The sequence below is a fragment of the Mytilus edulis genome, chromosome 9, assembly GCF_963676685.1.
Source record: "Mytilus edulis chromosome 9, xbMytEdul2.2, whole genome shotgun sequence".
NCBI classification, from domain to species: Eukaryota; Metazoa; Mollusca; class Bivalvia; order Mytilida; family Mytilidae; genus Mytilus; species Mytilus edulis.
In genome coordinates, this window is record NC_092352.1 from 19,120,039 (window position 1) to 19,147,252 (window position 27,214).

At 31.0% G+C, this 27,214-nt stretch overlaps 2 protein-coding genes across 2 annotated transcripts in view; both read right to left on the reverse strand.

Moving 5' to 3' along the window:
* Positions 1-24,844, reverse strand: part of LOC139487773 (uncharacterized) — a 37,714-nt gene extending 12,870 nt beyond the window's left edge. Inside the window, exon 1 of the mRNA XM_071272850.1 lies at positions 24,319-24,844. Within this exon, the coding sequence (XP_071128951.1) occupies positions 24,319-24,739 (421 nt within the window). The 5' untranslated portion in view covers positions 24,740-24,844. The remainder of the gene's footprint in view (positions 1-24,318) is intronic.
* The window catches only part of LOC139487774 (28 kDa heat- and acid-stable phosphoprotein-like), a 327,843-nt gene that overhangs the window by 200,834 nt on the left and 99,795 nt on the right, over positions 1-27,214 (reverse strand). The gene's annotated exons all lie outside the window — the stretch shown is intronic.

The window sequence follows — 27,214 nt, forward strand, 5'->3', positions numbered from 1 at the left end:
GACATCTATTCAACTGGTAATCAAGCTTATGTGATCTTAGATGATCATAGAAATTGGTCTTGAGTATATCCGCTACAAAAACAAATGAAACGAAAAGCGAAAATATAAATTATAACAATGCTGCCTAGTCAATACAGAGACGTTGTATTATTACAATAGTTAACCTTGAATTGCAATGATCTGAGCTCTTTATTTTTGCCTTAATCACTCTGTGTCTCTCAGAGTGAGTATCTGAGGTTCATTGTGGTATTGCATATATAAACAAACAGTATTAATGAAGGTCATTGTCTTTGTCTTCCTTCTTCCAGAAGGGAATAACACAAATGATATGGGCGGGTTTTTTTTAACATTAAACAAGTAAATATGTCAAACTTTGGTATCCTTTTCTGTACACTTGAAAGAAATACAAATTGTTGCAAAACTTACTCATAAAAGAGGGACGAAAGATACCAAAGGGACAGTCAAACTCATAAATCTAAAACAAACTGACGACGCCATGGCTAAAATTGAAAAAGACAAACAGAAAAACAATAGTACACATGACACAACATAGAAAAACTAAAGAATAAACAACACGAACCCCACAAAAGACTAGGGTTTGTCATAAGTTTACACACGTAGAGTGGTTCAAAATAATTCAGATTTAACTATTTAGGTATATTTTTTTCAAGTATTAAAACTGTTTACCAAAAGCTTTTCTGTCCTGACTTGAATATGGTTTAAACTGTCTATGTTCTTGTTCTATAATGAAAGGCTACGCTTTATGTTCAATGTGTGTGTTCACATTGATTAAAAAAATGAAAATAACACTAACACTTGTCTCAGATTTTCCCCCTCTATATACCTTAACACAGTATTACATTATAAATGAAGAAGAAAATCTGAGACAAGTGCCTGTGACAATGTAAGTATACAGACGAACCAAAAACTTTAAATCAAAAACGATACGACGAATTGTACTGTTTTGCAACGCATTCTACAATTAAATCAATTCATGACAGCGAATTAAAAAATGCTCAACATTTAATTTTAATTCGCAGTACGGATTATGAAATTTGATAAATTATTAATTTAAAAAATATATTGATATATGTACAGCATGCTGTTATATGTCAGAAGATACTGTCAAACCCTAACTTTACTAGGTTTTTGTTTTGGTTTATGAACTACGCCCCATCTTTATCTCACCAAAAAATGATAAATGGGGCCCAAAATTGGATAATAAAATTTATCTTATCTCATCTTATCGTTATGGCAAAAAACATATGAGATGACTAACAACAGCCATCAAAACACCACACATAAAACTACAGATTCAACAAAATGATCCCTTCCAGATAAAGGTGTTGAGCTCGGATACTCCGAAAGGGACACATTTTTCTAATATCTATATATATGCATCTACCTGTAAATTAAAACTGCATGCAACAGTTGATCTTTACAATTTAACAACTTAACTCTGACTTCTCTGAAAAAATAGAAATGAATTATTGAACCCACTTCAGTTCTTCCTCTTGACCATTGCAACAAGACCCCTTTCTTGTCATCTAGTAACGCAAGAAACATCGACAACAATACCAAACTAGATTTGGCAAACGATTAATGTGCGCTATGAACAGATCAATCATAGTCGTTTTGCATTTTTTTTTTCGCAGACTGTACTTTAAAACCTTAAACATTCTAGTCAACGCTTTAACAAAAATATAATTGGAACCAGCAACAAAATGGATATTGTATAATAGTGCCACATGTTATCTAATAACTTTGACATCCTTGTCATCTATCTAAATATACATTTTGTAATGTTGGTAGATCTTTAATAGTATTGTTATAGGAAATTCACATTTTTCGATGCATAAATATTTTTTTTATATTTTTTTGTAAGTTTGCTTACTCTTTGACGTTTATCCCATGTCTACTTTTCTTCACATTAAAAAAGTTCACACTTAAATCAATATATCTTACAAAAATACGATTTCGAAAAATTGAGTGATTATTTTTGTTGTGAAATCAATACGACTATGGTGACGATGTGATTTCTATTTTTTAACAGGTCACAGCATATAATTCCGGATAAACTAATACTAGTAGAGTGAAAAATGATTAGTCTATAATTGATATGATACTGATCGTAAGTTCTTTAAGTATTAAATAAAACGGAGAATGTTTTTTGTTAAATTGGACACACCGAAATAAAGGAAACTTTTTTCCAAGCAATTTCTTATATGTAACCAATTTTTAAATTTACAATATTAAAGATGCGACTGAAAAAATTAATATGTTTGTGGTTTATTATTTTTTTGCTTACGATATAGATATATGTATTTTTCAAAGCATTACTAGCTGATTAATAACGTTACCGTTCGTGACATTTTTTAAGTTTCGACTTATTAGTTTTGAATGTGCCCTTGATGTCTCAGCCTTTTTTCAGCAACAACATTTAGTTATTGTTTTAATCTAACATTTGTATATATGTCTGTCATAGACATCATTAAGTGAGATATCTGTCATTTGTCGGCTCATTAAAGACATTTAGGGTGAGGTTTTTGCTATCTGTAGGTCTATTCCATACATTATTGAGTGAGATATTTTGTCTATCAGCTGTTGGGCCATTACAGACTTTCGTCAATTCGTTATTTTTTTCTGTCATCTGTAGACCCATTACATGTGTTTTCTGTCATTGTTAGTATGCTATAGAACTGAACCTGCGTTTTCTGACATTTGTAAAATCCGATTACAGACATTACTAAGTGATTAAAGTAACGTATTGGTATTGACGAAATAGGTGATGTGGTTAATTGAAAGTACAAATGCTATATAAATATCACATTTCGGTATTCTGATGCAGCTAATGAGTTTTTAAGGCAAATTTCAAAAATAAATCCCAGTTAATGTTTATAGATATAAGAAGATGTGCCAATGAGACAACTCTCTATCCAAGTCATAATAATGTAAAAGTAAACCACTATATAGGTCAAACTTTGACCGTCAAAGTACGTCCTTCAACACGGAGCCTTGGCTTTGATTTCAAAAATATTTGTTTTCAAGATAACCGTTGGTATTCTTGATGAAGAAAAATTTCTGCATTTTTAACCGTTTATTCTAGTATTCTTTTCAAAGAAATGTATCTATTTAATTACAAGCCAGATTGGAATCACAAAACACCTCTAATGCTTTAATCCTTGCTATAAATGTCAGACAACCCGTATCATGTTTAAATTGTTGACATATATTTCAGATATAGTCAAAGAGACACCGGCTCCAAAATAACTAATCACCGACAAATCGAGGACAGCATTATCCTTAGTCTAGATATTGGTTCTCAGACTGGCTAATGGTAATTTATTTGATGAAATTTGGCTCTTTATTCTATTGTGGTTCAAGTAACAAGTCTTTTTTGGTAAAATTTAATTTACAATCGTCAGTGGTCTTATTGACAAAAAGATAATTTGCAATATTTTCTTTTATGATATAATATAAAATTAGTCATGTAGATATTTCTTTGTGAAATAAAAATGTATTTGTTGCTATTTTTCTAATGGTTTTCTTTAATGGATATACCTACACATGACAGAATGTTGAATTCTTTATGGATATACCTACACATGACAGAATGCTGAATTCTTTATGGATATACCTACACATGACAGAATGCTGAATTCTTTATGGATATACCTACACATGACAGAATGTTGAATTCTTTATGGATATACCTACACATGACAGAATGCTGAATTCTTTATGGATATACCTACACATGACAGAATGTTGAGTTCTATAATTTCTCCTCAAAGTTTGATACGCTCTATATATAGGTTCCAAGTAAAACAAAATTGCGATCAAGCAAAATGGAGCAAAACAAGATGGCGGATATTGACATTGCGTCCTTACTGTAGGCACACCCAATGTTGGTGACATTTATGTACTTACTACAATAAAGGGTTATTGCCCTGACATTAAGGAATATTATCCCCTGCAGTATATTGCACCGGGACAATAGCCCTTAATATATTAGAACAATTACCCTATAGCGTTCTATTGATAAGATTTATCAATCTGATAACAAACCAGACGGGAATACACAATCGCCTCTTGTACATTGAAGGAAATCCCAGATGCTGTTGATATTATAACGGTCGCAGGATTGACTGCCTCATGTATGCAGATGATATTGCTTTTTTTCTAGTTCCAAGGCAGGTCTTCAAAAACGACTTTAAATGGTGTTTAGAGGTCAATCTATCTAAAACCAAAGTTATTATATTTAACAAACCTGGTAAACTTTTAAAAGAATATTTTTATTTCGAAAAAGATACAATAGAATGTGTTAACAATTATTAGTATTTAGGTTTAAAATTTATATCTAGTGGACTTTTTAAGCAAGGAAAGGAAGAATTATACAAAAAAATCACTAAAAGCTGTATTCAAATTGCAAAGATCTTAATTTATCACCTTCCAATCCAAGTATTTCTACTCTATTACATATTTATGACATCATACAATAAAACCCATTTTAATGTATGGCAGTGAAATTACAGGTATGTTTAAAACTAGCTCTGCAGCATGCCAGAAAGAAAGTGAATATTTATTACAGCACATTTATATGAATGATTTTTTTAGATAAATCCAATTTAAGATATATGAAGTATATATTAGGTGTAAACAAAAAGTCTTCTAACCTAGCTGTGCTAGGAGAGCTTGGTAGATTCCCTTTATATTTTTCAGTTGTATTATCAATGATAAAATATTGGTTTAGAATAAAGAATATGAAAGATTATGCCTATATGTGTCACACAAAAACATGTTTAATAATAGTATTGAATGCTGGTATTCATCCATACATTTCATTTTTAAAAAGCTGAATATTCATAATTTGGAGGTGAAGCACAACTTTTTTATCAAGTCAGTTAAGCAAAAACTTTGTAATAGTTTTGTAAAATTTTGGAACTCAAAAAGAATAGATACACAGAGTAGTAAATTAGATACTTATTTCAAACTTAAAACTTGTTTTTCGAAAGAAATGTATCTATCTTTAAACAATTTTCAATTGAAAAGTGCCATATGTAAAATTAGAATCAGTGCACATGATCTCAAAATAGAAAGAAAAAGGTATAAAACATTATATATAGAAAGAGACCAATAGCTTTGTAAGAAATGTACTCTAATTCTGGTTGAAGATGAACAACATTTTATAACTAGTTGTCCAGCATACAAAAATGATAGGGAGATATTTTTCAAGGAGATGAACTGTATTTGTCCTAATTTTATACATCATTCAAATGAGGCAAAATTTGTTTGGTTATTTACTAATGAAAATTTGTCTGTACTTAAATATTTAGGGAGCTGTATTATTACATGTCTAGATGTTAGACGAAATGTTAATGTATGTAATAACAATGATAATTGTAATGATTTTATGGTTCTGATCCTGCCTGGAATTAAATGTATATGATTTTTATAGCATGAAGATAACAACATCTGTCTGAACTTTTTTTTAATGTTTCATTTTAGTTTATAAAAATGTTTTTTTTCTGTTACAAATCATGATGTATTGTTTTATGTGTACATGTCATGCTGCCCATCAAGGACCCCTGATTGGAATAATAAGTATTCTTATTCTCTTATTCTCTTATTTTGTACAACTGCCGTTTACACAATATATCTAAACTTTGTAAATCGATTATAGTAACAAATGGATATTTTTAATATATTCTTACATTGTCTACATAGAAGAATGCTAGAATAAGTCAAACAAAGAACAAATGAGTAAACTTTGCCCACATTCATATTAGTTATTTCGATTTCCTCAGGGAATGACGTGTCACATACAAAATAAGAAAACATATGTCACCTCCTAAATCAATGTCATCTAAAATCAGAAAATCCAGTCTTAAACAGAAACCGCCAGCCTCGTACATTTTGTTTAATGTTGGTTTTTGACGTGACAAGGGATGGAAAATTCATAATTTAAATAAATCCTAATGTTTTATTACCATGCTTGAAAAGAAAAGCACCAAAAGGACAATTTAAAACAATAAGTTGGAGAAGAAAGTCAACATCATCGCCATAGGACAGAATACAAAACACTAAATGGTATATGGTTTGCTTATTGTTGAAGATTGTAAAGTGCCATATAGTTGATGATATTCTCGTCCTTTGGTCTCAAATTGAGAGTTGTCTCAGTGAAAATCATGCCTCATCTTTTTATTAAAAGATGTGGTGATCTTATCAACTTTTGCATTTTTGACATGATGGTAGTGCCATTTAGAAAAAAAATATATAAATGTTAACGAATTTATGTCCTTCAAAAAAGCAGATTTGTATTCTTTAAAGGAGAAATGTTGGGTTTTTTTTGGTTAGCGTATTGAGAACTTTGTCTTGTTTATTTGTACATGACACGCAATGTTCCCCTGTAAATCTGTTTCAACAATGACATAAAATTATTGAAATTTATAGAAAGGGCATTATCATCATGAAAAATAGATGTGTTCCAAAACAATTGTAGTTCTTTCACTTTTGTACCTTGTTTTATAACTAGTTTTGAGTCCATAATTTGAAGGTGCTTAGTTTCTTGTGTAGACCAAAATTCAAAATACAGTTCAATTTACTGCTTCGATAAAGTTGAGTATACGCTGTACAGTGTCCCATTATAAAAATGATGGTCAAAAGAATAAAAAGTCTTAGATGCATGATTTTTTATTAGTTGTTAGTGGCTTTGAACTAGCTGTCATATAACTGCGAGTACTCTCAGATCTGTTCATTGCGTCTTTTTGTGTCGGGATGTATAAATACCCGGCCACGTCTACTTGTATTTTTGTCCATCTAATGAGTTAAGCCTTTTTTTAACTGATTTTTATAGTTCGTTCTTATGTTGTACTGTTATACCACTGTCCCAGGTTAGGGGAGGGTTGGGATCCCGCTAACATGTTTAACCCCGCAACATTATTTATGTATGTGCCTGTCCCAAGTCAGGAGCCTGTAATTCAGTGGTTGTCGTTTGTTTATGTGTTACATATTTGTTTTTCGTTCATTTTTTTTACATAAATAAGGCCGTTAGTTTTCTCGTTTGAATTGTTTTACATTGTCTTATCGGGGCCTGTTATAGCTGACTATGCGGTATGGGCTTTGTTCATTGTTGAAGGCCGTACAGTGACCTATAGTTGTTAATGTCTATGTCATTTTGGTCTTTTGTGGATAGTTGTCTCATTGGCAATCATACCACATCCTCTTTTTTATATTAGCTTACCGGACCAATATCTATCAATATGATTAAATAATATACTAGACTTTGAAGAACAAATAAAGACTGGGCTATAGGAAAACTGTTATCAAAAGTACAATGGAAATGTTCTTGAACTATGTTCCTACTTCCTTGTATTTTTCATTGAGCTGTCTTGGCAAGGGTAAAAATGTAGAGTTTGCAGGCTTATAATCATATGATCTCTAATATTGAAACAGTAATATTAAAGTTAACATCGCGTTCAAATATTTAACCACACTTTCCATTACTCAGATAAACATTGTAACATTATTTTGCCACTTCCAGCAAACTTAAAGTAGACGACTCTTTTTGTACCAATTATATTTGTAAGTACTTTTGTCAACACAGTTAAATTGGATACAATTTAACAAAGCCGAATTAGAAACAAATTTAACAGTTTGAAGCAGGTTTTTGGAAATATTTATTGACTAATTAAAAACAGAAATTCATTACATCATATTATAAGATATTACTAACAAATCATTTCTCAAATTTCGCCTACAGAATCTGTCATCTCGTAAGTCACTCCTACAGAAATTATAAACGTGACAATATAAATTGCAAAATTTTTAATTACATTTATTTTATTATCTTTATTATATTTTGTTTAATTTTAAATTTTGTTACTTTAGTTTAGAGGAAGCTTTACAAGCATATCTATTGACAATAAAATCATTTTAGATATAAATATTTTATTTAAAAAAAAAAAGCTTATCAAAATGTACATTTCATGTTGATATGAGTCAGTCAATATTAATTTGTAAAATATCATAAACAAAACCAAAATAAAGCTTTTTTCGATTCCAACCATTCAATTTGACGTAATGTATGGATCAATATAAATGTTAATTGATCAGAATCCACATTTTGTTTCTGTGCATCATACCCGGGAGAATAAAGGAATACAATGCCTCCGTCTCAATCAATGCTCTCCAACTTCGTACTTTATTTTGTCTTTTTAACTTATATAATTTGAGCGTCACTGATGAGTCTTTTGTAGATAAACTCATCATAGAGTTCCAGGATTGAAATTTTGTTAAAAAAAAACAAAAAAAATACCAAGTTGAAGCGCATTGAGGACCAAACATTCCTAAAAGTTTTGCCAAAAACAGCTTAGGTAATCTATTTTTAAGGTAGAAAACTTTAGACGAAACTCGTGTTTGGTGTACAACATTTCAACCCTGATTAGACAGGGGTTTTCTGTCCAGTTATCAAGTACACGACTAATTTTATGGAAAAAAATCAATGCAATTATTTTCCGACTCAACATTTGATAGCTTATGTTTTTGTTAATAATTTTAACAGTTAAAATGATTACATATCTAAAGCTTAATGATAGTGAATTCTTTCGGAAAACGTGTTTTTCGTTAATACAATCGACATTACCAAGGGAACAAACTGTACATCTCTTCTTGTCGACTTCATACAGGAACTTTTTAGGAAGAAAGAAAAGAAGTTAACAGTATCCTTTTACTTTTCTTTTCGCTATAAAGAGGATGCTCTCTCGCTGAATAATTCAAATGTTGGTTACTATGTTGAACGCATCCATCCCACCGAACTTGAGATAAGGGATACAATAGATACAGTCAAGTCTGCCTCATATACATCTTGGCTTGCAAAGTAGAAAGTGACAATGAGGATCGGTTGAAAACAAGACTTTACGACAAAAAAGATGAGTTTAGCTTCCCAATTGTGAACTTTCCATTTATATGTAGAACATTCTAGCAGCGCCTGCATACACAATATATATCTCCCAATTGAGACGAGATTTTCGGGCTTGTATTTCCTATCATGATTTCCTTGATAGAGTATTGCTGCTCACAAGGAATCTTTAAAACCAAGAGTTCCAAATGCTGAAGTTGAAATCATACCTTCGTAAGTTTTACGGACGCCACCACGAGTTGGTTGACCGTTATGGAATATCTGTTTCACAGATGATAGCGAATATATATTATGGATGCCGTAACTGCAATCCCGTCCCCATTTCCCGAATGTGACCTGACTGATTATTTTTGATGGATTTATACTAACATGAGTAACACGACTGGTGCCACATGTGGAAGAGAATCTGTTTACCCTTCTGGAGCAACTAAGATTACTCAAGGTTTCTGTTTGGGTTAGTGTTGCTCTGTCTTTAGTTTTCTTTTTTTGTAATTTGAGTACTATTATTTGTCTATTGGTCTTTTTCTTTTTTAAGTCATGGTGTTGTCAGTTTATTTTCGACTTATGACTTTAAATGTCTTTTGGTATCTTTCGTCTCTCTCATTCAAGAAAATTTCTTTCGTAAAATATATAAATTTTGCAGCGTTGCAACGATCTTTATAAAATCAAAAGCTTTTACCTTTTCTTTTGATAGTAAACGAAGAATTCGATATCATAAAGGCTTATGTGAATATATGACTTTTAAAGAGCTAAGTGAAAATATATGTCTTTGAAATGGAACCGTCTGACAGTGAATAACAAGGTTTGGAAATCTATAAAACAATAGGGGAAAACTATGTTAAATACATTTTGTTTACACGTAGTCATTGGCAGACATTTGTGGCATTAGTAATTATTGCTAATCTTATTTTCATATTAATTTGATTTAAAAAAAAACTAAAGGTAGTGATACCTGCAGATTAGGCAGAATGTGTGTTTCATTTTATCTTAGTTTCGATTCTTTCCGGCTATTTCCGTTTCTTAATAAAAAATATTATTACAGTTTGAACAAAATTACAAAAACAATGAATAGCACATAAGCACTTTTTTTGTTTGTAAGATAACTGCTTTGTCTCTGATCCTATGGCATTCTGCATTATTGCATACAACATAAGATTAACTGAATTTGATCAAAGCATAAACGATGCATACAGTTATTTTTGTTGGCACATGATAAAAAAATGTAAACAATATTGTTACGAAATTTGATTTATGTTTTCCAGTTTGATAACACAAACAAAATTAATTATAATCTACTTCTTAAAACTTTATATTCATATAGTTAAAGTAGATTGAAGTAGGATTTTGGCTTGGAAATAAAACTTAATATAACCACTCAATAAAAAGAAAATTGAGAATGGAAATTGGGAATGTGTCAAAATATACATACTTATAAAAGGTTTTAAAAACGACATAAAGGACCTGATTTTATTTTAATGATAAATTTCTTTTTAATTTTCAGTAGTCGATCTTTGTGTGGCTTCTAGTTGGAATGCCGTAGATAATAAAAACGGCTAATTGAGGTAGTCTGACAGAGTCTTTCCATTTTAAGGTCACCATTATACCATAACAGCCAAGATTTTCATTTATCTGAACCCCACTCAGGGACACAATCAAATGAACTTACTTCACAAATAATATATCTTTATGATATTTTAAATGCTAAGCTGACAATGTTGATGAAAATTTCATACTCTGATATATTCTCTGTGAAAATTAAGAAATAAAGAAGTAATCATTGTCTTACAAAGGTCTCCCTAGGGAAATTCCCTTTTAGACTTCCTGAACTATTGGTAAATAATTCTGACATGTCAAGTTTAACGTATTTACACAAAATTCTTGTTGTTGCTATCATTGAAGAAGACTAAACAGTCCATACATCATATTGTTGGACGCTTAACATTAGCTAAGCTATAGAAAAATCACACCAAAAGCAATTAAAGTACAACCAAAAGGTTCATGACATTGGAGTCGACTGCACATACATATACAGATGACTAGAAATAAACCATGAATATTGCAAAGCATAGATGACAAGAACATGGCCAGCAATAATTCCCAAAAATAAAAAAGAAACTTAACATGTCTGCTTAAGTTAACTTGGAAACTTTTATTCCGCCTAGAATTTTATCAATATATAATGAACGAAAAGAAATAACCATATGAAAAAGACTACAATGCTTATAAGGTTTATAAGCAGCACATGTGAACAGAATTTACACTGTCATGTTACCTTAGACACATGTTACAACAGTTAATATTCTTGCTGAACTTGTTAATTGCTAAGTTATCTGCAACGTGTTACACTTAGTATAATTTGTTATCAAAGGTACCAGGCTTATAATTGGTAAGTAACATGCTCCATACATTACAACACTGTGGTTCCCTTGTTCATATGTTTCAACTGCCAGACTACTTGTTCCAAATATTTTCTGATTATTTGCTCCAGATGGCACACGCGACTTATTTCCGTAAATGGTAACCCTGTCATGTTACCTGTATACTTTTTCATTTTTAACAAGTAGAGGGTGTCGGTTGCCTGCTCCATTTTACACCAATCAATTCACTTTCTGCACGTGCTTTAGTTGTCGTGTTCCATTTTCGGAATTTATTAATCTTGTCAGACTGTTTACTCAACGTGTTGTTAAGTTTAAAGGAAGAAGACGAAAAGATCGAAATAAACTCATCATAGATACCAGGACTAAATTTTGAATATACGCCAGACGCGCGTTTTGTCTACAAAAGACTCATCAGTGACACTCGAATTAAAAAAAAGTTAAAAAGGCCAAATAAAGTACGAAATTGCAGAGCATTGAGGACCAAAATTCCTAAAAGTTTTGCCAAATCCAGCTAAGGTAATCTATGCCTGAGGTAGAAAAGCCTTAGTATTTCAAAAATTCTAAATTTTGTAAACAGTTTATTTTATAAATATAACCATATCAATGACAATTCATGTCAGCACAAAAAGTGCTGACTACTGGGCTGGTGATACCCTCAGGTAAATAAATCTCCAACAGCAGTGGCATCGACCCAGTGGTTGTAAATAAACTCATCATTGATACTAGGACTAAATTTTGTATATACGCCAGACGCGCGTTTTGTCTACAAAAGACTCATCAGTGACGCTCGAATTCAAAAAAAGTTAAAAAGGCCAAATAAAGTACGAAGTTGAAGAGCATTGAGAACCAAAATTCCTAAAAGTTTTGCAAAAGCCAGCTAAGGTAATATATGCCTGAGGTAGAAAAGCCTTAGTATTTCAAAGGCAAACTACGGTAAGTCCTTTAGATTATGCAAAGCTGATAGAAAGAACTTTTCTCAGTATCAACTAACTTAACACTTACCAATCTATTAGTATTTCGTAGTACAAAATAAAATTATTCATTTTCTATGATAATGTTTAAAAATATCAAAATATATATAATTTAGACGTACCACTGCGGAAAATGATCCAATAATAAAAACCCATCAACTGCACTTCTTAGTGCAGATACAATTGTTGATAAACCTATCCTGTCACAATCAATTTTAGATGAAGAGACACCCTCATTAGAAAATTCACGATTAACATTGGGAGAACAAAAACATTAATATAGCAAAGACAGAAAGCAAGTACTGTCTAGCTTTGAATTTGCCTTGGGAAGTTTGAAAGGTCAATTGTATTTTTTTCACAAAGTTCACAATATAATTCATGTCAATGCTGAAGCTCTGTCTATACAATCATAATTCATTTTATAAAGAGCAAGCAACTTGGGATGTTTAAGGGTCTTATATAATAATGAGCAGTTAGGTCGAAGGAATGTCCATTTTTCAATTTGAATCAATCCTGAATTCAAATATACCAACAAAATAGATATTTATCAGCACAATGCTGGTTAAACATTTGGGAATATACATTAAAATTAAATCAATATATTACTAAGCTTCTTGATTCTATTCGCGCAGAATGGCATGTCATATTTCATGGAATATGATAGATTTATTAACTGGTAAAAAGCATTTTTTATCAGAAGTTATTAAACCATTTCATTTCGATTCAGCTTCAATGAAAGTACTTCTTGATGGAGTGTGAACCGTAATGAAGTAGAGTTTTATACAAAAACAAACAAAACTATGAAAGAACTTTCATATCTATATAGTTTGCCAATCAAACAGACCTTCATTTAATCAAGAATACAAAAGCTAATTTGGAAGATGATCTGACCAAAGCTTGTTATCGGGAAGTGATCATTTCGAAGTCGGGAGGAATGGTTATTAGATCAGACGTAGCCAGCTGAGTCTTGAATGGACACGAAACGGAATACAAGCGGCACTTCACTAAATCAAATTGGACAAAAATGTCACTTAATATAAATCATATCACTTTTCCTTTCAAGATAGGTCTTAAGTTATTGTTCTATATTAATTTGTCATTGAATAGACATAGAGTATGATCATGCATACAGCTGTATTATAGTTTAATTAGAGGGAAATAACTAGGGATAGATACTTTGAAACACAAACATTGCAAACACTATAATCCACCAACGCAGTGTGTTTTAAATGTTAATGGTAAAAATCAAATTATCAGATTGTGGATGATGTCCTGCGTCTGCCAGTACCAGATTAAAGTGTTCAATATGACTTTAAGTTCTAACCGTAGCATGCTCGTAGTCGTGTGTTATCAGTCCTGTTCATGTAGTATTGAGAATGGATTATGTTGGGAATAACTTCCTTAATCACTCAAACCAATCAAGTTCTTAAAACATATAGAAACAGAACGTTCTTTAAAATATAACTTCGCAGGAAACTGTTCAGGAATATTCCCCTGCTGAATAACGTTGAAAAGTCCCTTTCTAGCAAATACATTGACATTATTATTCTCTTTATGTATCGTTGGATATTTAATTCAACATTATAGAAGAACAGACATACAGGTACATCTATAGTAATATATTAGTCCTTAACTTTTAGACAAAGGACAACAAACAAAAATATACAAGAACAACGCTAAAACCTCACAATGAACAATAAAGTTATCATAGATACTAGGCATAAAATTAGGTTACGGAAGACGCGTGTTTAGTATACAAAAGACTTATAAAAATGGTTTTGCAAAAATCTGTAATCCAACAACGCAATGTGTTTTAAATGTTAATGGAAACAATCAAAATATTCAAATCGGGACCGTATGTGATGTCCTGTATATATCTGTATCAGTGTTATGTGTTTAATGTGCCTATCAGGTTTAACCGCAGCATGCACAGTATAGTGTGTTATCAACCCTTTTTATAAATTGGTATTTGATTAGTGCGGAAGTAATTTCCAATTTTGTTGAATAGAATACAATTTCCCAGCATTGCAACACGACGCACTTTTAAATGAAATAAAAGGAGATAAAGACAAACAAAAGATTTCACAGGAAAATGATTGGGACTAGTCCCTTGTCGAATCACTCTTAACATTCTTTTTTATCAATATATCGATAATCGTTTTAAAATGATGTAAATTTCTATCTTTTTCCTGTACCGTTGGATATAGTTATAACGTTCAAATACTGTATATGAACAGGTAGACAGGTGCGTCCATAGTAATACCTTTGGACTTAACTTAGAAACTAACAGAAAAAGGGGGTATATTAAACATTTAACAATATCGACCTTATCTAACATTATACGGGTATATGTAAACCAAAAATGATTTAGAATGTTATATGGTTTACCCTATAGAATAGTGAATATGCCCATTTTAAAAACGTATTTTCCGTTAATGAAGCATATCTGTTCAAAACAAAATAATTAAATATCTTGAATAGCAATGGACGGAAAATAAGAAAAAGGAACTCAAAACAGATAAGGAACATCTATTCACATTGAATTTCAATACATATTAAAGATCGCTTTGTCAGCTGAAAAACTTTTCAAAAGTATCTACCAAGGACAGTCAAGTGTTTCACTCTCGAGACCGCCGACTTATTCGTTTTAAAATGTACATAAACGTAGATATATAGAAAAATTACTTTTCAGCTGTAGAAAGGAGATGTTATTGAGTTCTTTTCTCACCATACTTTTTATCATTCTATTATCTCCTTCTTTTAAACCAATATCTTAATGAGTGCTGTGGTCGCCTTGATAATTGTATTGTTTCTGTATTTTACAATTAGGTTGTCGGCTTAATTGTAATAGTGATTCTTAATATAAGATGTCTTACAACTTCATATATTGTAATTTGTTAACATGACCCAGGAACGGTGTCGTCTTGTGCTAGCAGTGAGGAATGATCTTATGTTCATGCTTTGAAAGCAACACTTAAATTTGAAAAGGTTAAGGTTTCATGGGGATGCCCAAAAAGACAATGTTTTAGTAAAGACATAAAGGGAAGTCACTGAAACGACAATACAGAATTTTGAATTATGATATGCACAAATAGCTGGCAAAATGATTTCCATTAACTAACAGAAAAAAGTAAAAACACCAAGAGCGATAAAATATAATGAATCGGAAAAAAGATTTGAACTAGTAAATGGAACTTTGAGTTTAAACCAATAAATTGAAAATAAGACGTCCTCATAGTGCAATAACAATAAAATGCAGACTAAATCAAAAATGTTTATCAGGCAAATTGGGTATAAAGGGAAAACAAAAATGGATATTTGATATCAAAAAGCTTTTATCATCATAACTAATACCGAATCTGTCTAAATGTAAAAAAATAGATTTTCATGTAAAAATACAATTTTCATTAAAAACACAGACCGTTATTTAATGTGATTTTTTTTTTATTATAACAGGGTGGGTTATTTTTATAAAAGGAGACGAAAATGGACGTTTAAATTAACATTGAATGTGATTGGAATAAAACGAATATAACCAACGTCAATACTAAATTATTATTCTGAAGTATTGGACACCAACTATTAATAAAATACATCTTTATGAGTTTAAAATGTATTCTCAAAATAAAATGAGTATTGCTTCTTATACGGTTTAGTGTAAATTGGTTAGATATGTTCATGATAAAATATTGGTTGAAAAACATAACTAATGGAAATTATAACGCTTAGAATTGTGATGAACAAAATGAAAAACAAAATTGGTGTTGCAAAATGAGATGTTTTGTTTAGATAAGGATTCTTTCATGTTTGGTTAAACTAGATAGTAGCAATTTCATTTATTACTGAAGTATCAGCTTTTTAAAACAAAATTAAAAGTTAGTTTTATAGACAAATGTATAGTAAACATTATCTGAAATCTTATTTTGATTGACCTGTAAACTATACATTTGTAGATAACGCATATCTACTCATAATGTAAGCATAGACACAAGAATGTATAATTATAATGTTGATTAAACAAATATTAATTGCTTTTTTATGACATTTTTACCGATTATGTCTGTTTGTTTTGTTCACACGACTGTCATACAAGTGAGAGGTTTAGCTAGCTATAAAACCAGGTTCGTTTCTATGTATGTTGGCGGGTTTTTTGTTGTTGCACTTCAGTGTTCCTGTTGTTCCTTTAATTTCCTCTTATAGTTGATATGTTTCCCTCGGTTTAAGTTTTTACCCGGATTTTTTTTTTCTCAATAGATTTATTACTTTGAACACCGGTATACTATTGTTGTCTTTATTAATCGTCCATTTACTACATAACAAAACGCCTGTACCAAGTCAGGTATATGACAGTTGTTATTCATTCGTTTGATGTGTTTTGAGCTTTTAATTTTGCCTTTTGATTAAGGACTTTCCATCTTGAATTTTCCTCGGAGTTCGGTATCTCGTTCATTTAAAAAAGAAAATCATCGGACGATACCAAGACCTGGTTGATAAATATTCCTTATCAACTTCACAAATAATAAACGATTGTCTTGAAGTATAGATTATTGGTATTGACAGTTGGTAATTATCTGAATAACGTGTTATAGTATTCTTTTATTTGTCTTTATGAATGTTACTTTTAATGTTTAGTCTATTTTGGGTGAATGCATTTGATGTGGCTCTGTACTTATACATCCCGTCATTGTGTCATTGTGCTGTGGTATTTTCTTGTATTCATGACGTTTATTTTTGTTAGTGTGCTTTGTCTACAAGCCTTTTTCTATTTCTTTATGACATATTATTTGTTTTATAGTGATTACGATTGTCAAACATGTTGAGTACTGTATCCCTATATTTGACAATTTTACCTATAATAGATATTTGAAGACGTGGTATGAGTGCCAATGAGACAACACTCCATCCAAGTCACAATTTCTTAAAGTACACAATAGTAGGTCAAAGTACGGCTTTCAACATTCAGCCTTTGTTCACACCAAAGAGCAAGATATATAGGGCACAAAAACCAAAGGTATAACCTTATAAATACGGGGAAAGAGAAACACATATGAACAACATCAACAAAAGACAACCACTGAACATCGGGTCTATGACTGGGACAGGTGCAAACAAATGCAGCGGGATTAACCGTTTGAATATGTTTTATTATGTCTGTTTGTTTTGGTCATCCATCGTTATCAATATAATGGAATTTTATGGGACTGTCGTACAGGTTTAATATACCATTTTCTTCGTAAGAAAATAATGCCTGTACGAAATCAGGAATATAACTGTTGTTATCCATTCGTATCATGTGTTTGAACTTTTGATTTTGCCAATTGCTAACAGACTCTTCGTTTTGAGTTTTCCTCGGAGTTCGGTATTTTTGTTATTTTACTTCTGTTCTTTTACTTTTTTACCGATGTTTTTTTCTTAATTCTGATAAATAGGTTAAGAATAACCCTATCAATGTAGAAAAAAGAAAACGGAGGGAATTGCATTAACTCCAACTGTAGTGGGTCTGAGGCAATGGCAGGGTATTATTGAAAGCTTCATAATTGCAACGTTTTTCAGTGATTAAAGGTAACACTAATCCATGTGCCTCATCATATATAGATATAGGAAGATGTGGTATGAGTGCCAATGAGATAACTCTCAATCCAAGTAACAATCTATAAAAGTAAACTGTTATAGGTCAAGGTACGGCCTTGAACACGGAGCCTTGGCTTACACCGAACAGCAAGTTATAAAGGGTCCCAAAATTACTAGTGTAAACCATCCAAACGGGAAAACCAACGGTACGGTACATATATGATATATGTATACTTCTCATTCTATATGTTATTAATTTCTTCAGGATGTTTGCTATGTTACAATCTCACCCGAATATACAAAGGGTAGAGTGTGTTGGGACAGCAGATCAAGATATTCAGAATTTAAACGTTGGGGTGCCTTCTTAATGAACTTATTCCTTTTTCGTATAAAAACAAAATCTGTTAAATGCCTAAATTAATTAAGAATCAATGTGTTTGTATTGGCAGAATAATTTGTACATCAGTATACAATGTATAAAATGATCGAATACTAACATTGATTCATTAGCTAGCTAATTTCAAACCACGGTTTCTAAATTACTAGTACTCTACAAATCATGTAATAAAACAGGAGAACATTCATCTATTATTCATTTATAGAATTACGTAAGAAGTTTAAATTTCATCACAAATAAATAATACCGACTTTTCTGCTTTCAAGCGCTTTTCTTGATTTTCCTTGATACGAATTATCCGACCCTAAATAAAAATTGAATGCTTACAATTAATTAATATGTGCGCAAGATCAGAGCTTTTAACACCCCATAGAATTACAAAAGAAACGCATTCAACTCTTTTAATTACCTTCATTGATACTAGTATAACTATGAAATAACGAGTTAGGTGATCTTTTCCTTTGCTTTTTTATGCATGGATTAAACGTTATTACGAAAAGCATGTGCAACTAAAGACGTTACATTTTGTTACGAAATAGCACATAAATTTTGAAATGCTTCGGTCAATCAATATATAGAACCTTTTCTTATGAAACATCTATATAATGTAATTATAGCCAAATGTTCTTTAACAACATATAACCACCGAAGGTTAAAATGAATTGACAAAATTGTCTTAGATCGACTTTCAAATTGCTTTTGGTTAAGAATAACATAGTGAACACATTTAAAAAAAAAACTATACCACCTCTGTATTCTCCCTTATTCTGAAAGAAAAACGATAAATAACCTAGCCGTTTATGTCTAATATACCCAATGTTTGAAAGCGTACTGTGTTTGCCAGAAGTTTATTTAAGCATGCCAAAATCCATATTGGACATCAAATATAGAAAAAGTCTTAAGACATGCTTGGCAAAAATAACATTTTATGATGGGATTTAAATTGTTTTACGTATTTATGCCTCTGGGTATTATATAAAATCGAAATACGTTGTCATATTGTCAAATAAATTTATCAGAGATGTTGAGTAAATCTCCCACAGGAAAGTTCAATATAGAATTAAATGATACTATAAAGCTATTAATGTGCAACTTAAAAGAAAGACTGTTGCTAATGTGTACTTTCGATAAACATTTCTCGTGAAGACAGACATTGTACTTAAAAACAGTACATATATATACGTGTTGCTTTTGTCTTCAACTTGAACTTCGTACTTTTCATTTTCTATTCCAGTGTCACTAATGAGTCGTTTCTAAAAGTATGTCTTGTGTGCAATATTATGAGCAGGGTAACTTTGGTGAGCTTTTATTTTGTTGTTAATCATATTTTAATTAATATTTATCTTCATGAACTGCAAGTAAAAGGGAAAATCACAAATCAGTCCGAGGAAAATTCAAAAAGGTAAGTCCCTAATTAAATGACAAATCAAAAGCTCAAAAACATCAAACGAATGGATAAAAACTGTCATATTCCTGACTTTGAAACTAAGGATTTTCTTATCCTAGGCATAGATTACTTTAGCCGTATTTGGCACAACTTTTCGGAATTTTGGATCCTCAATGCTCTTCAACTTTGTACTTGTTTGGCTTTATGAATATTTTGATATAAGCGTCACTGATGAGTCTTATGTAGACGAAACGCGCGTCTGGCGTACTAAATTATAATCTTGGTACCTTTTATAACTATTGGTACATACATTTTTTATGTAGAAAAATGATGGATTAAACCTGGTTTTAAAGAAACATTATATAACAAGTTCCCAACCCTATTCTTAATATATTCCGCCAACAACTATGGTAATCAAAATTTTGTTTTTATATTAATCGTGCATTCAGAGATATAGCAAATGTTTGATTTCTGAAAGAAAGAAAAACAATCAACAAAAAACAGACATATCTGACAGCAACCAACACTAACTACAGATTTACAGGCTTCTTATTTATGACAGGCACATATATAATGTGGTGGGGCTAAACATGTTTTAGGTTGCTCAAACATCCGCTAACCTTAACAGTGGTGTAACAGCACAACATAAAAACAAACTGAAGAAATCAATGGTTTGATTTATCAGATTAAAGTTGAACATAAAAAGACAAACAGATTAAGTACTGATTTATGAGTACTCGCAGATACTGAAAGCTAGTTTAAAGGCATTAACAACTAATAAATAAATAATATTCTTCCAGATTAAGGTGTCAACCAGTACACATTCAATTGATTTAGTGCAAAGATACAGTCTGATATAGCTTGACCATGTGCAATGCAAAAATATAAGTACATAAAGCCGGACTTAGGACCATTAGTTTTCGTAGCTATAAAGAGTAATACATATTTAGTTATGTTTAATGTATCAGAAACAAAATGTCATCATATAAGATGGAAGCTTAAGTGTAATTCTACACTTGCAAACAATAATTTAATTTTGTTTTTCAAACTATCTTGTTTGGAAATGGAATCCGTCTGTTTCATATCTATATTAGTCTATATATAAAAGACTGTGTGGTTATATTAGGCAACTAATTGTTAATGCAAATGTCAAAGAAAAGAACATGATAACGACATGGCCAATAGATGAAAAAATTGGGATAGAATGTATTAATGTTGAAGATTCCAGAGACATAGTTTACATGGAACACCAATTAAAAATCGTCATTTTAGGTTTTCATTTTGACAGATTTTTGGATATCGTCAACGCCAACATTCAATTTAATTTCACACCTTTGAGGAAGATTGAAATAGAACATTGCATCGACTCAAAGGGATTTCAAATTCTTTTTAATAAATTTTCGTTTAATTCAAATACAATTGTTATGGCATTGTAAACTTGTCGTTTGTTACGTTCCGACAAGAGAGACATTACGTAGAAGAAAAAAAAACATTACAGGGGAACTTATAAAATTGAATGTTTCCTAAGGGAACGAATTTCTGTTATTGAAATGCTAAAGTAGTAAAGCCATGATAAATGTTAAAAAATAATATTTTAAGGAACATACGTCTTGCTATCATATAAATACGTATTACTGCATTTTCACATCATAGTTCGTTTCGAAGGAGTAGATTTCAAAATACTAATAAGTTAAAACATAACCCAATCGTTACACTTAACATACACTACAGTTAACTACAAGCAAAGGTCATTGTCTTATGCCTTCGAAATGCACTATCAATAAGATCGAATTACAAAGTGTCAATCATTTACGGATAATAAATCATCATTTACAATTATGCAAATGTCAAAGAAGAAAAATGCAGATATATTGCACTAGAAACATTCGATTACTCGATCTGAAAATAGAACAACTACAAATAAACTCATTAGAGTTGCCAGGATTAAAATTGTGTACGCCAGAAGCGTTTCGTCTACAAAAGACTCATCAGTGACGCTCGAATCAAAAAAGTAAACCTAGGCCGAATAAGTACTAAGATGAGGAACTTTCAGGGCCAAGGGGGTTTTCCAAATACAGCTAAGTTATTGTATTCCTGATAAAGAAAATCCTTATTATTTTGAAAAAATCAAACTTTTGTAAACAGTTAATTAATGATTATGACCATATCAATAAAAATTCATGTCAACATGCACTGAAATACTAACTGCTGGACTGGTTATACCAACGTTTTATTATGTCATATATAAAAAATTTATTGGTTGTAATTTGCTTTTGATTTACTGTCAGTAACGACAAGTACATTCATATCTGTTCTTAGTATCTTTTATGTTGGGATGTACAAGTACCCGGCCACGTCTACTCTGTGTGTTTGTTTGGGATTTCGGGACCCTTTATAACTGACCATACGGTATGGGCTTTGCTTATTGTTAATGGCCTTTCAGTGACCTATTGTTGTTAATTCTGTGTCATTTGGTCTCTTGTGAAGAGTTGTCTCATTTGCAATCATACCACATCTTCTTCTTTAATATTAAAGAAACCAAAAAACCACGTAAAATTGTAATCTTAGATTGAGTTTAATTATATGAATTATGAACCGCACATCTGCTAACCCTTCTGGAGCACCGGAGATCACCACTAGTTTTCTATGGCTATGTTGTGTCATGTGTACTATTGTTTGTCTGTTTGTCTTTTTCATTTTTAGCGTTGTCAGTTTATTTTCGATTTATGAGTTTGACTGTCCCTCTGGTATCTTTCGTCCCTCTTTTATAAATCGATTACATATTCATCACTGATAGTATGTAACATGATTGAGGTATATGCCAAGTAATATACAAAATCCAATGTACCTTATGTATGCAATGTCAGCCTTATTTTGTCTCGGCATGATACAATTCCTCATGCAAACATTACATTTTTCATGCAGTTACTTCAAAGAATTCAAGAGATTTTGTATTGAATCTTTGAAAAAAAAATAGAGATAGATTCTATCAATGCATTAGAAAAAATGTATTTAAATCGTTACATGCCTAACATAAAAAAAAAAATAGGTTTTAGAGTTTTATCAGGTGTATCGTACGGTTTTAATTTCTCCCATGTCGATTCGAATTGCAATCATTAGTCTATATACGGATGTAAATCGATTTAAGCTGTTTTAGGTTAGACAAATAGACTGATGTTGAAATGAAAACAATCAATCAAAGCAATTAACAGGACTTGGTTAAGTCAAACCTAAACTTTTTAATAGTGTGAAAAAAATGTTTACACAGTAGATTAGAGATATTCAGTTGGAGGCTTTTACTGTATCGCATGGTTGACATATCTGATTTACGTTATGGAATCCTTTGATGATTCGTTTAAAGAGATTTTGTTTCTTGCAATTAGTAATCCTGTATCAAATTCAAGAATTGTAAACTTTAATATTGTAATGCAAATAAATGGTGCAATATATATCACCAGCTGTGTCGAATCCATTCATAGCCTGATCAAATAAAAAAAAAAGGATAGAATTGTAACTAATGTAAAATTACAATTACCATCAGAATAAACAAGGGTCAAATTAATTCCAGATATATGATGAAATGACAAAGTACTAAGCTGCACTAGAGACTTTGAAGTATTTAAAGGAGACTAGGTTGACCGAAACTTATCAAAGACTTGAAGATAACAGAACCAATTGTTTAACCTATTTAATTTTTGAGAAGCAATTAAACAAACATACAAAAACATATGATTCGTACAGAGCACTATTTTATGTAAGCCGTGTCTAACAAAACGGAAACATTATTTTGAGGACAAAAAATAATTTTCTGCAAATCTATCTAAATGTTTTAAGACCGATTGTTTTAAGTTAGAAGAAACATAAGTATATCGCTGTACAAACGAATAAACGTTAAAAATACAAATTCAAACGAGAGCCGAATTTATCACAGATATTCGAAAAAAGGTAAAAACCTACTGACAATAACAAATAACGCAAAAACGATCAGACGACAAACAACAGTATGCAAAATAAAACACAGAAAACTAAAAACAGAGCAACACGAAACCAACCAAATATCGGGGGTGATCTTCTGTTAAACGATTACATTAAAAAGTTATACAGATTAAACATTTGACCATAAGTTTCATTCGATGAAATTTTCCAAATAACCTATTGAGCAAATTACACGGATGATTAATATTGACACGTAATTAATATGTTGAATGAAATCAAATATTTGACTACTAATGGGTGCTTTGGGAGTTCCATCGGTATTTTGTGCAAGAACTTCTTGACATGAATGTGTACCTGAAGACACAATGTCCGATGATTGCCTTCGTCCATAAAGTTTAGTCATTAAACGTTTATAAAATACATGCAATTATTTGATGGATGAAATATTTGACGTTAGTTATGCAAATTGCATGGTGTATATTGCCAATTAACCATTGTTTTACTTCATTTTAATGAATTTAAGAATCATGTCATTGCTGGATAATTGTAAAACTTAATTGATAATCGTTAGTACAGCTGGCCATTATTTATTGCTTGAAATTTTATAACGAGTATATATGATAAAAAAGTGATAAAAATAGTATTTTCCTATAGAAATGACAATACCATAACATGCCAAGTGACAATTCTTGCTTAGTGCTATGAAATATAAATTCACAAACAAAATAGTGCACTAAAATTTAATACATGACTTTTACCTTCTAATGCATCACAATCCCTGAATAGATTTCCATATTCTTGAAATAAAACCACCATCCCTCCTTCTAATTTGGACGTTATGATTGAAGACTTTTGTGTCTGCATACTTATGTTTTCAGTGTCAAGTCTGAAAAAGTTGCTAACAAATATTGGCGGTTGATATAAAGTTTCTTGTTGCAATAAAGGCTCCTTTTCGTTGTTGAACTTTTTGATATTTTTTCGTTTATACCATAGCAGAGTATAAGATTTTGTATCACGAGGTAGCATAATTTCAGCGTTTTTAGTTTGATATAATGTTGAATTCAATAAAGTTGAATTAAACCCTCTGTATTCCCAATAGTCAGTTGTCATTGAAATAATTAATAAAACAGTTACATTTCCTGCAAATATCAAACTACTGTAGTTACAAATTTTCACCATCACAATTTAAATCCAAAACCGTGCTGACGTTTTTGACACACATAATCCTGGATCAGTGACTAATAAAAATATGACTTCACTACAGCAACGCATCCATCTATGAGCTTTCTGATTATAATGCTAACTATGAAATAAACAAATATTTTCCGCCTCTGATAATAATATTTCAAAAGATTTTATAAATTGAATTTGTTTAATTGTAAATTAGTAACTGACAACATTCAAACATTAACAACTAAATTATTCAGACTGTTCCGTTACACTGTAAGCAGTTCGGAGCAGTCAATTTTGAGTGTCGATAGAATTACTCTTGAGGGAAATTCTTTGCATTGTCACATTATAGTTCAAGCTTATTATAGAATTTACCATCGCGTTATTTAGGGTAAACTTATTCTCTATTGTGAATGATTTTATAAAACAATAACCAATATTCACAGTGGAAATGTAGATTGTGGTTTGAATCAATGATTATCATAGAAATCCAGTGGTTTATTGATATCTCAGGAATATATCAGTCTATTATAAAATAATGTGTGAGAAAGATGAAATATGTAATTGAATTTACCCCTCTTGTTTTCTGACTCGGTTGTAAATCACTTTGCTCAAGACAAGGCTTGCTTGGGATGGCGTAGTGTTGTTACTGAAAATTGTTTGTTCTTCCTTATTAAAAACAAAAATCCTATCTCCTATGCCTCTAAAGAGTTTGTCGATAGATCAAAAGATGTTAATAGACATTTGCTTAGTTTATGGAAATAGACAAACAAATTTGTTTCCCAACACAGTTCTGTCTGTGATGTGGTGTTTCTAATAACTTTTTATTACTTTATTACGTGGGATATGTACTTTAAATCATGTATACTTTAATATAAAATGCCTGCTAATAGTTTGAAGATGGCATTTACATTTGTTTACCATTTGATCATTTCTAAGAAATGCATTTTTAGAATTTAAAAACACATAACCAGTCAACATTGCTTAATAAAGATATTAAAATCACTAAAAATTCAGTATTGGCAAAGCTTTGTATGTCGCTATATTGTTGAAATCCTTTTTACTACCAAAGTTTAAAAAGCAGAGGATCTAAAAATAACTTAAATATATAATGTTTACGGTTAATTAAATCTTTGTTTATTTACACACATATATGGCTCTTCAATTTCGTACTTTGTTTAGTCTTTTTTTAACATTTTTTATTCAAGTCACTAATGAATCTGTAGTAGACGAAATGCGCGTCTGGTGTACCAAATTCTAAGCTTGTTTACTATAAAGAATGTATATATTATACAATTTTTTAAATCATTTTGGTTCATGTACAGTTAATGAAATTTCATCTCGGAAGAAATTATGAAATTGCGCTCGAACAACAACGAAAACAAACAAAACAAACCAAACAAATAAACAAACAAAAATCTCTAAAATTTGATTTTTTAAATTTAATATAATCCGACCATTGATGGTATGATAAACACAACAACTGTATATTTTTCTTTATTTAAGAATTGAATGCTCTTTTTTGTAAATTTATTGGGGTGTAAAAGCGTTGACCGAAGTACATTTTGTATGAAGCGCTACTTAAAATGTGCGCACGGTCAACGCTTTTACAACCCTATAAAGTTACAAAAAAAAGCATTCAATACTTATAATTACATTTTTACCTATAGGATCATGAAAACACGCCTTTTGTCAAGTTTTTATTTTATTTACCTGTGCACTTTATTGTGGGACCTCGTGTCATCATGAATGAGAAGTTTTATTGAGTGATACAACTGCTTAAGGAATAACACATGATGTGCAGTTAGCCAATCAGAATAACGTATTGTAATGAAACATACATCTAATGTAATTATATAAAAATGCACAATTTTATCATTTGTTATAGCGACTAGTTAGTCATTGCTTTTGATTTAGATCATCTCCGTTGCCGTGCAGAAAATACAATTAACTATTATTTCTTACGCGACAATTCTAAACTAACTTCAAGTGTAACCTTAGCTATAGCTTATTGTAGTAGAGAGCAAACTTTGACAATGCTTTTCTCACTTTGTGCCGTATTGTATTTCCATTTTCAATTTAGTTGTCTTCTTTGTGGTAGAGATGCCTTTTCTAGTTTATTTGTACTGTATTCCCGTCATGTAATGTTTTCATTTTAGCTGTTTATCTAACATTGCCATAAAGCGCGAGGTTTGGCTAGCTACAAAACCAGGTTCAACCCATCATTTTTCTTAAAATGTCCTGTTCCCAGTCAGCAATATGCCAGTTGTTATTTAATAGTTCGTTTCTATGTATGTTGCATTGTCTTTTGTTTGTTTTTTGTTGCTCTTCAGTGTTCTGTTGTTTCGTTGTTTTCCTCTTATAGTTGATGTGTTTCCCTCAGTTTTAGTTTGTAACCCGAATTTGTTTTCTCTGAATCTATTTATGACATTTGAATAGCGGTATACTACTGTTGCCTTTATTTATCTAGACATTAGGCCCTTT